General features: G+C 40.3%; 1 protein-coding gene across 4 annotated transcripts in view; it reads right to left on the reverse strand.

Moving 5' to 3' along the window:
- The window catches only part of APP (amyloid beta precursor protein), a 211232-nt gene that overhangs the window by 83208 nt on the left and 115992 nt on the right, over positions 1–12032 (reverse strand). For 2 of the 4 annotated variants that reach the window (XM_035315530.1, XM_035315529.1), the window contains exons 6-7: positions 10376–10581; positions 581–748 (exon numbers count right to left, since the gene is read on the reverse strand). In XM_035315530.1, the coding sequence (XP_035171421.1) occupies positions 581–748; positions 10376–10581 (374 nt within the window). The remainder of the gene's footprint in view (positions 1–580; positions 749–10375; positions 10582–12032) is intronic. The other 2 variants (XM_035315532.1, XM_035315531.1) reach the window with 1 other exon arrangement.

Genomic DNA, 12032 nt, shown 5'->3' on the forward strand with positions numbered 1-12032 from the left:
TTTGTGCACATCATGGCTGTCAGGAAACCTAAATATCAAACGGTAACTCACCCCTTTTCCTTGCAGACACACACGAAGTATTCAGTCAAATTAAAAAAAAATAATAGAAAAAAAAAAAATCACATCTTCCAAGGCTGGAAGTAAATCTTCTGCTATCCTGACGAGCTTATACTGCTTTGATGAAAAAGAAATACATGAACATACAGTGTGCAAACTAAGAGCTATTTTTAAACTTACCTGAGACTCCCCTAAAATTCCATTTTTCCCTGTAGAAACATTGCACATGCAGAAACAGGGACTCACAAAGTGTTAGTGAGCTTTGACAGAAGATGAAGACAAAGTGAGCGTGAAGGCCTACAGAAATGTTAGGCTTCTGCCAGCTATCTGCAAGATTGTCTAGAGGGCAGAGAAGGAGCCCGCTACCATGCTGGGTTAGCGAGAGGCTAACGAGGATCGAGAGGTGAGCGAGGGTGCTGGACAGACCGAGGGCGGCAGGAGCAGAGTTAGTGTGAGCCCAGGCCCGCTCCCAAGCACCAGGGCCGGTCAGAGAGAGGCGGTGAGGGGCCGGCGGTGCACTTACGGACGCTGCCGCAGACCGCCATGCAGTACTCCTCCGAGTCAAAGTTGTTCCTGTTGCCGCCGCAGCCGCCGTAAAAGAAGGGCGCGCACTTTCCTTCGGCCACATCAAAGTACCAGCGGGAGATCATCGCGCGGCAGGGACCCGTCTCGGCTTGTTCAGAGCACACCTCTAGTCAGAGGAGACCCGGAGGAACCACATTTAGCGTGAAAATGGCCTTGCCTGGATTTCCACCTACCCAGTTGTGCCGAGGCACGCCTCAACACCCCTGCCTGAGGAACAGGGAGCATCTAGGGAGCACTTGGGGGAAGAGGAAACCCTAATTACTGGCTGCTTCAATGCTTCCCCCCGAAAACCACCCCAGAGATGGTTCAGGCACATTTTGAAGCGGTTCAGACTCTTGCCGCTAAGCCTCAGCCGCAGGCCTGAAGGGAAACATCTGAAAGGATGAGGTGCCAACTTCTTTCGTGATGGCTTGTGGCTATGCAATCCCCCCCAAACTGAGTTTCCTAGCTTATGTAAAACAAAACAAACAAACAAAACATTTATGAGTTATACAGGAGAACAAATTATCTTCAGGCACCTAATTATATACAGTCACTGACAAAGAAACTCCCCCTTGTACCTGGCTCGGTACAGGGGTTGTGATTCATAGTTCAAAGGCTCACATATACAAAATTAGTGCCACAGCTTTACTCCATCCGTGGGAAGAAATCTCATCCCCAGTGAACGTATAGAGAGAAAAAAAATTAAAATAGTTTGCATTTGCTTTTATTGTGAGCTGTCACAGTCTTTGCCTATAACCTGTAACACACAAAAACCTGAGGGAAAAAACAAAGCATGCAAATTACAGGAAAACAAAGGAAATTCTGCCCACAGTTTGGAATCCAGCCAATTACACATGTAAACATACAGCCCTTTATCAATAATGTTCCAAACAGAAAAAAACAAACAAACAAACAAAAAAAACAACTTCAAACATGCCATACATAGAACATTTCAAAACCACCTACATCTAACACCAAACATCAATATGCCCCTCTTTTGCTTTCATCCCCCACACTACCCCAGCAGACAACCTGGCACGCTCACTAGAGGCATCTAAATCCTCTGCATAAATGTGAATTTTGGGGGAGGCAGTTCCCCAAGGGCTGAAAGGTTGAAAGGCTGAAAGAAGTATCACTGCACTGGCACTGGAAATGCCGTGCGCACTCATCACCTCTAAGACGCTGGCTACGCAGAATCCCTGTTGGCAGGCTCTGTCCTGACAAGCGATCGGCTCTGCGCTCTCCCCGGGAGCACCGCTGCTTACCGCATAGATTTGAGATTCATTCATTTGTCATCAGTAGCTGATGCCTGTTTGCTCTTAAATATGTAACATAGGTATAATTTTACACACGTATTTATTTATAGATATGGTACACGAATATGGTAATGTTAAGAATCAATTTTAGGGAGCATATACATTTGCTCCAAGAGAAACAGACCCATGCTTTTTTTTTTCAGTTAGCAAAGACATACTACAAATTTTATGGTTCTGTATCAAGCGATTTTTGAGAAAAAAGCAAACCAAATTTAATTGTGCAGACCATTAATTACAACTAATTGCATGCTACCGTAAGATTAATTATATACTACGTTTAGTACACAAGTGGTTGCTCAGATTTATTTTCAAGTAACATCTAGACCTGCCATCTAATTATACGGCCAAACCCTCACACAAAGCTGACTTTGCAGAGCCTTGGAAGAGTTGCCACATGTCAATTAAAAATGAATAGTGACTCATGACATTGAAGAGACAGGTATAATCAAGAGAATTCTGGCTGGCAGAAAATGTCATTTCAGAAAACCGAGGTCTCAACATCTCTGTCTTTCTTTTACAATGACTTAATTTACATTGTCTATGGACTGACCTCTAACCACACAATAAGCACCTTCTAGGTTTCCCTCCAAATACTGGAGTTGCTATAAAGTCTGCTATATTTCATTTGTACTGCTAAGTGTTATTAGGATGGGAATGATTCACAGATTTACTCTGAAATTTCCTATAGGTACAGCTCTCACAGAAATAGGAGCTGAGACTTTGTGTATACGCAAATAACGTGCAAAAGTGAAGGTAACTGTCCATCAAAAAACTGATGCCAGTGGTAACACGGAATTAGCTCTCTGGAAACTACAGTCATTTATATACGCGAAGTTGCACTTGGACAAGCATTCTGGAAACCACTCGGTAGTGCATTAAAAACAGCAAGACTGAAGCACTGGAGCCTGCACAGCCAACCAGATTGATTTCAGTGAGTCGTAGCAATTATTTCACCACAGAGAGGAATGGTCTACTATGCAAACCATTTAAGACCTACATGAAGATGAACAGGAGAGGGAAACTGTTCCATGACTGCCCTCATTGAGGGAAGTGTGTTGCTTGTTTGGGGTAGGAAACTTCTTGCTGCTGTCACCCCTTTTCCAGCAGGGCCACCACTGTCCACCACCACCTTCTCTGTGCAGAGGGTTCAGAGTAGCGTTCCTTCAGCCCTCCTTCAGGGGTGAAGGCACATTTTAAAACCAGCTTCAATGCTTGAGGAACAGCCCTGGTTGCTCCCATTGCTGGGCCAGTTGCTCCTCCCATGCCTCTCCGTATAGCCATCACTTGTGCTCATTTAAAAAAGCCACAAATTTAATCTTCAGCTCTACTGCCGTAGCTGAGAAGATGGAGCAATGAAGCAGAGATGGGAACTTCCGCCACTTTTTTCAGGCTACGAAAAAATTACTGCCATCCATATCCTGCTTCCCTTCCACTGGTCCTGAGTGTAGCAATTAAAGCCTATGATGGATGAGCTATGGTATTTTCACAGATATTAGCAGCAGGCAGCATACGCTGCTACATGATTCATCAAAAAATTAAAAGCTGTCTTTGCTTCACATAGTAATCCTGCTGCTGAAAACTGATTAAACGATGAGTTACTTTTTGCCACCGTGCAATTCAATTTAACTTGTTATCAGAAATAATTTTTATCCAGTGCAGCATTACTGTGAGCTTTGCTTTGTTTAAGGAACTGGCTCACTATCCCCCTCTAAAAACACGTTTTTTGCCTTTGGCTCTGCAAAACTGAACGAATTAAAAGGACGTGCTTTTGTCACAATTCAGGTTCAAAAAGTGGTCTACACTGTAACTCTGTTTTCAGATGCTGACAATTTTCACACCATCCTTCTGCAACAGTAAAACACCTCATCTTTTCTGGGCCCTAAACCAAAGATTACAGCCACTTCTTTCCCTCTCCAAAACCTTACATTTTATACATTTTTTTGAGATAATCAGGGGAGAATAATTCAGGTTTTCTCATCTGAAGCTTCTTATGTAATTATTCTAGTTTCCTGATGCAAACAGAGATATTTGTAACAAAGCAGGTAGATCACTCCCTGGAGAACAGTTCTGTAGCAAAGCTTTTTGATTTGCTTTTAAATTAATACATATAGTGATATACTACAAACAGTCAACATGGACGTGGACTGTTACTTTTCCTTAGAAATGGATAAGCATAGTTCTCAAGTATGGGGATACTGATTTATAGTGGCTCCACATGACGAACTTCCATAATGCTCACTTACCAAAACGCTGTTAGCAAAGCTAATTAAAATTTATGTTCAAACATTCTAGGTACTTTTGATGATCAATTTTTACGGAGGAAAATATAAAATATGGTTCTGAATGTCATCTCAAAATTTTTCATTACCATATAAATTGGTTCTGCTTGTTCCTTGAAGAAAACTGATTTTAAATCAAAATGAAATAAATGAAATAATTGCTTTATTTCAAAATCTCCACTCCATGCCTTTTTTTTTTTTTTTTTTTTTTTTTTTCACATGGGACTAACACTTGCTCTGTGAACAACAACATTTTCAATAGAGGAATCTGAAATAGAATTTAAACTTCTAATGGGAAAAAAAAATTAAAGCTACATTTACATACTTCTATTACTATAAACATTATGGTTATTCATTATTTTCTTCAGGATTTTAGTTTGTACATGATATTTAAGTGATCATGAAAACTAAGCTCATTTAAATGCTGGCACAGTCTGCTCCAAGCTTCAAACCAGAAATTAAATTTTAAGTGTTTTAAGAAAAAAAATAAAAAGGACAAACAGGAGGAGTTAAAGAATCATCTTGGACCTGTCTTGGAAGCTGAGACACCTCTGAAAAACCTCTTCTGCCTCAATGCTGCATCAGAAAGATCCCATCACCTTGGCTTAGAAATATTAGTCATTCTTTAATTTAGCTGTGGTATTGGAAAATATAATGTAGTTATGAATTTTTCTGTAGTATCAGCCTTCGAGATGGACATTGATATTTTCAAGTATATGCAAATAAAATGCTCTTGTGTATTTTCCACGTGAACCAGCTCAGTAGCACTGGTATATATATTCACGTTGTCCATGCTGGTATCAATTCAAACTGTGTCTCATACTCACACGAACAAGTAATGCACTTAGCTGCTTGAGTAAATGGGACCAGAATTTTTTATTTTACCTTTTGTATTTCACCAAAGAACAAAGCAATCAATTAATGCAAAAGAGGACAAAGGACAAAACCTTTCCAATATATACCATGAGGTATATGCTCCGCTTTACTACGTGCTAGTACATAATGTTGTAAGTGGAGTAATTTTGGCTTCCACGTCTTCAGGAACAGAGCACTATAGTTTGAAGATATTAATACACATGAACCTATTCTAGTCTCCATTTTTTTTAACTAGCTGAGAAAGATTAGACAAGTTAAAGAGTAAATGCACACTGTTTTTCTTACGCTGTTCTTGTTCCAAAATGGAACGATACTGTTTCATTCAATGAATTAATCAAGGGGAATATTTAAAGATAATCTCACTGAAACAAAGCCTCCTCATTCTGAATATATAGCTAGAAGAGGCAGCCAAATTTTAGTTTGAGTATTCAAAGACAAAAGCTAATTTCATAGGAGATTTTTGGAATTAGGAAGAGACAGCTGGGAGGCTGGCACAAGCTCTAGGAGTAAAGTTGGTGCATTATCTACACAACTGCTAAAATACTTTCTATAGATAAAGTTAAAAGAAAAAGCAAAATGACAAGTTCCAAATGCTAAACTGAAAAATAGCCTTTCTTAAAACTGTTATTTCCATCCTAAGCAATTAAGATCAGATTTTTCTCTCTAATATTTACTCTTAATCTACTGGAGGGGGATATTTGATATAGGAGGAAAAAAAAAGTAATTGTACACATGGCTAGAATACAAAGCCTTACAATTTTCATGTGGAACAAATACGTGAAAATATATTTTCTATTTATCTGTGCAAAGCACAACTACATTTTAAACCAAGGTGCCAAATAGTTACTACTGATGGCCAGAACCCAAAAACCCCAGCTTCATTTTTGAGTACAAGTCAATAAAATTTCATGTATTAATGTATATTTCACAGAAGTTATAATTGCCACATAACATCATAATTATGCCAACATGGCAAGACATGTGAATATGAGAATTAGCTCAAAACCACATTCCAGACTTTTTACAAAGCAAAACAAAATATTCAATAAATAACTGCTTCAATATAGTGAAGTGACATTTTATCTAGGGCAGCAGATTCCTGGAGGATTTCTTTTGTCAGGACGTAACTCGAATGAAACCACTCTCCACCCTCCAACCTTAAATAAAGCAACTCTATTACTGTGTTTAGTATTTAGTACGTTTGCTCTTGACCCAAAATATTAATAATATATTGATTTTTCATCAACAAGATTACTATACCCTAGAAAAGACATATTGCAACATATCATGAAGTATTATGTTACAGTGGAAAGGCTGTGCTTTAAATTTTAATGTCTAATTAAAAGCTATCAGTTATTTTAATGCAAATCCATTAGGTTAATTTTATCAGCTCTTGCTCATGTGTTACAGTAGATTATCATTCTTAATGAAGATCTCATTAAAAAAAGTAGAGGAGTTAACATAACGTGCACTACTTGTATAGCAACGTGCTTTGTTAATATGGAATAATACAGCCACACATTATCATTTTACAAATAAAGCATACCACACAGTCCTGAAGGAAATGAAGAGCAAGGAAGTATTACTTTAACAGAAAGATAATAACCTTTCAAAGAACAAAGTGGGACAAAGCCACTGAAGGTGAAAAGATCACAATTAACCTAGTATATACTACTAATATTCTAGAATTATCCCCAAAATTACAGCTGATGGGTCTAGTAATCAGGGTTAACCTCCCTTACCTTAGAATAGGTGATAGCTGTCACTGAATGTATTTGAAGTCTTTCAGACATATAAATCCACAGCAAAAAAAAGAAAAAAAAGAACTAAAATAAAATAAAAAAGTATGCAGGATCAATAAAGCTAGGAGCTATAATACAAAGACCAGGCTACTTCTCTCCTGCTAGGGAACCAGAATATGATCTCCCGCTTGCGACTCCAGATTGCAAACATAGTTAAAATGCCATGTCAACAGCACTGCTAAATTCTTTCCTAGCTGTTTGAAGAAATCCGGTTGAATTAGATAAAGCAAAACCGATCGCTGAAGGGCAGCAATATGTGCTAGAAGGGGCAGGTCAAGCTTATGCTGAATCTCCCCCATCTGCCAGTAGGTATGAGAAGACACTGCCAAGTGTTTTTGCCAGGCTGCTGTGTTTGACCCTGCTGCTTTCCTTTAAATGAGACCTGATTGACTGCCATGCTGACGGAAAGCATTAAGTTCAAATTGCTTATTCTTTGTCATAAGCCAAGAGAGACTGATTTTTTCTTATCGCCTGCTGTGCTGCAGGAGAGCAGAAGTCATAAACAGCTACATGCGACACGCTGCTTGCTTCAGTCACGCACTGCGAGGATGACCTGGAGCCTGGATGGCTCTCAAACAGCTCTGCAAAAACCTGCCATGCAGCTGGGATGGCAGCAAGCTGCTCTGCTGCTTACACCTGGCCACCAGAAAGTTACCTCCCTTGCTCCATACAGAAGCAGAACCAAGAGCCACAGGTTTCTTGCAGGGCTACATACACTCCATACGCGAGTCACACTCTCCTCAGCACAAATTCGGTGCTAACATCTACCAGTGACCAAGAGTGAAAAATGCAGATCTGACATTAATTCACGCTGTCGATCCCTGTAACCTCAGACCCACCATCTGCTAGATTTAACATCTGAACTCCAGCAAGAGCAGATCTGAAAGTTCAAATTGGGTCTGCTGCTGCAGTCTGTATGAACTGAGACTAGAGCTGGTCCCTAAACAAAGACAGGAATGTGAATATTGGCAAGTCCAGTGCTAGGAAAAGTTTATTTGCACTTCTGAATAAACATTATAGCTCATAAAAAATATGGACACTACAGAAATTGAATGAAAAGACTATCCTCCCATCAATGACCTCTCTCATGCTCTAGGCAAGGCTGTAACTTCCTTCTCACTGGAATTAAGTCTGGAAGTAGATCTGCTATTGCTGTTTTGATCATGACTCATTAAGGCACACAAAGAAATAAAATCGCCTGACAAATTGATTCTACAATAGTTCAAGTGTCTTTAAAGTATAGCATTACATTTATGCTTTTCAATTATTTATGGCTGATGGCAATCATTCCATTGATTTGGGGGAGAAAAGGCTCGGTACCAGCCTGCAATTAGACTTTAATTTATGGTTTTAGAATAGTTGTTCTTTGCAGATTTCACATTGAAAACCAGCTCCTCTAAAACTGGACACACCCACTCTTTGTGTTCTTTAATGCTATGACATGGTATTAGCCACAGCCTCATAAAAGACACTTAAAATTGGCTGTAAAGCATCTATGAAAAGCATCTTAGGATATGTTTTATGAATGGCATTGACTGACACTTAGGAAAAGTAGCCTGGAGGCCTCAACAGAGCTCACGTCCACAAGAACAAAGCTCCAAAGCTTAATCCCACTTGAAGACACTTCCCAGATGTCTTCGCAGCACTGCCCACTTCCTAACACACACAGTGCCTACAAGGCACCTCTGGCTTTTTCATTTGCACCAGCTGCAACAAACTTTTCTGTTTGCAACAGCAAGTTCACAGCAGGTGCTCACCACATAGATCCCAGACCTGCTGACAGCATCAGGATGACATTGGGCCCTGAGGGAAGCTTTCTCCCGAGCGTGACAAGGGAAGTAGAAGCAGGGGCCAAGGCTGTGAATTACGTGGGCATTTCTACGTTTGAAATAAATAAGCATTCTGCATGGTGCAGCTGTCAGACATCACTTACAGATGCTCAGAGACAGCCTCAGCACCCTCCGTGCCCCAGGAAGGCTGGAGGTCAGAAAGCCTGAGGGGCTGGGGCAGAGCCATGCTGGGAACTTGTATCAGTAGCAGACTGCCCTCACCCCATCTGCAGCAGGACATACTTCACTCAGTCACCCAAGGCAGGAAATTTTGTACTTGGGAGAAACAGGACAATAGCTTTTCATCATTACCAAGTGTGCATATTTCTAAGGGATTTTTATAAGGTTGCTTCAATAGTTTGCCTCCTATTTTTTCTATTCCACATTCATATTATTATATACTATTTTCCTGAAGGCTAAACATCTTAACCTCTTTGAAATGTCAACCTCAGTAAAGAAACGAGCTCTGCCTAATTTGTCCTCATTTCCACTCATCCAAAATCCCATTAAAGTGAAATGTTCTTTTTTTTTTTTCCCCTCAATATTCATTTTCCATTCAGAACAGGGCGTTTTATCCCCAGGTGGTGAAAGCTCACATATGGAAATATATTTAATTGGTTTAAAGATTTAAACATAATCTCCTCCCAACCCTTCCTCACCGAACTGGCTCTCCAGTAATTGAGCAAAACACTCAACAGACAGAGTTATATAAGACAGAAATGCACAAGACTGCTTCTCCAACCTTAGAAAGGAACATTTGCAAACCATTTTACCAAAACATTAACACTTTTGATGAGGGAGCTTATTTACACACAGACTGAGTAGAAAAGCTAAATGAAGAGACTTGTCCTTTTCCAAGGCATCTCCTTGGCACCCTTCTGTCACATGCACATGAGAAATCATAGCCAGGAGGCCTCTTCTTTTCTGTACCTGCTCTACCAAACAACAGAACCATGGTTCACTGCCTCACTTCACTCCAATCCCAATCACTGCAATTTTGCCTCTGCATTCCGCAAGTCCCAACTCCTATCTTTATAACTGTAGCTTTTAATCTCATCTTCTGCCATCGTCTCCAGCAGTAAATGGTAGAACTGTAAGCACTGCAGAAAAATCAGTATCAATTTGAGAAAGATTTACATCATGTCGAATTGTTCTTATTAAAACAGAAATGTAAGAACAACTCATTCATATACAGACCATAGAAAACATGACATTTAAAACTATTACGTTGTTTTGTTTTGTACAGACTAGGGTGCTACCTCCTGCTTTGAATTGACACTGTCTTCTGCCGTAACAAATGCACATGATATTCCACACATGATTTTCTGTGTTATTTACTATACATGGCAATCAAATATTATTTAGTGTTACTTCAATAAAAAACAAAAATAAATTGAAAAAAAAAAAATAACAGGACTCCTCTTCAGTTTCTATCCACATCATATGCAATGACCAGATACCTGCAAAAAATACTTGTACTGGGAAAGGGAAAGAGGAGGGAATTCAACTTGCAAATTACAAAAGACAAAACATAAAGATGCAGCAACTTAGGGTATTTTGCTGTTTGGAACATTTTTTGTCATAAAGGGCAAATACACAAAGCAGCAGGATTAGTTTTCCAGCCCCAAGCTAAGCACCCATGAATTTACCTCTGACAACCTCTTCCACAGATTCTGTAGTTGTGGTGGTAGTGGTTGCAATGCTGGTAGTTCTTTCAGTTGCTTCCTCATACTCTTCCTCTGTCTCTTCAATTTCATCACCATCACCATCGTCATCGTCATCATCAGCATCTTCATCTTCCACAACAGTTAACTCTTCATCTTCCTCCGGCTGTTCTTCTACTACCTTATCATCACTAAATGAAGAAAATGATAATGATGTGTCAGCCACAAAATGACTTCAAGGTGGTAAGACATCTTGAAAAAGAATCAGTGAGAATCAGCGATGCTGGAATATCCCAATGAAATCAGAAATGCTTGAAAAAAAAAGAGAAGCTAACATTAGCAATGCTGTGAGAAACCTAGCAAGACGCCAGACTGGAACTCCTCCTTGTACACGGGGACGGAAAAAAGAAACCCTGTCAGCAATACTGTATTTTGACAGCTGAATAACACTCCAAATACACTTGCTTCACGCTGCCATCAACAAATCAATTTGTATTTTGAAAGAAGCTCAAATTAGCTCAAAATGCACTCAGCTCATACGCACATGAAAGCGAGAGAGTTCCTCAGGAGTTTCTCACTCGGGAGACAACTTACCCAAAGGCTTGCTGTGGACTACCTTGCTTGACATTCAGAGGACAACTCAGTGTCAAACCAGGCATCCAGCTGACCTGTAATTCTCTACAGTGACTGATTTTTTCATCCTGTTGTCAAAATAGTATTCTGCAAATAGAAAAGCCACTTCTGAAGGAACTGTGCACAGAGCTGTCTGCTTCCACAAGGTTCACTCAAAAGACAACATCTGGAACGTGTAGAACTTTTTGGTGGAAGGGAGGGGACACTCATGCTTCAGCTGACTACTGCTAGCTCTTCTCTTTGCAGTTTTATCTTCTTTGGACACCTCAAAGCATACAATGGACATGACAGCACCACTAAGGATCTAACATCCATGGAGGGAGGGGACCCTTCACACTTTGGGCCTTCAGTGCAACAGCTGCCCTGATCAAGCGGTGAACTCTGCCCAGTTTTGCTGCTGTTGCTGCCACCTCAGCCAACGTGTGCGGCCGCTCGTCATGGCAAGCTCGGCTCAGCTGTGCTGTGGTGCCAACGCTGCTGGGGCCTCTGTGGCCTGTAAGGACCCGCAAGGCTGCTGTGAACACCAACGGTACTACGCTAAGCTGCCGCGTGCAGGAGGGAAATGTGTGGGCTCACAAAGAAAACTCAAACCATTCGGCTAAACCTTGCAGTATATCACAGCTGCTTTAAATGATAATTCATGTAGATACCTAAAAGCCCGAGGACCTCAATCAGTCTTGGGCAATATGAAGGAATACTGTAGTCGGCTGTCAAACGCGTTTGGTGGCTTAACGTCAGTCATTTGCTGGGATCATTCTTAATGCTGAATGATATACAGGCAACAGGCCAAAGCCCATACACTTACCGACTGCTACTGCTGCTTTTGAAAGGCTTCCTAACACAGTGCCAGCTGTAGTAAGGTCTCAGGTTTGTTAATCTGATCTTCTACTTGAAATTCACTACTAATGAGTAAATTATCTTTAAATATTCAAAAATGCAGTGACTTTTTGTCACCATCATACACATGAGGTTTTGCATCTTTTTTTCATGGCATCACATATGCTTGAAC

Source organism: Oxyura jamaicensis, chromosome 1, assembly GCF_011077185.1.
Source record: "Oxyura jamaicensis isolate SHBP4307 breed ruddy duck chromosome 1, BPBGC_Ojam_1.0, whole genome shotgun sequence".
NCBI classification, from domain to species: Eukaryota; Metazoa; Chordata; class Aves; order Anseriformes; family Anatidae; genus Oxyura; species Oxyura jamaicensis.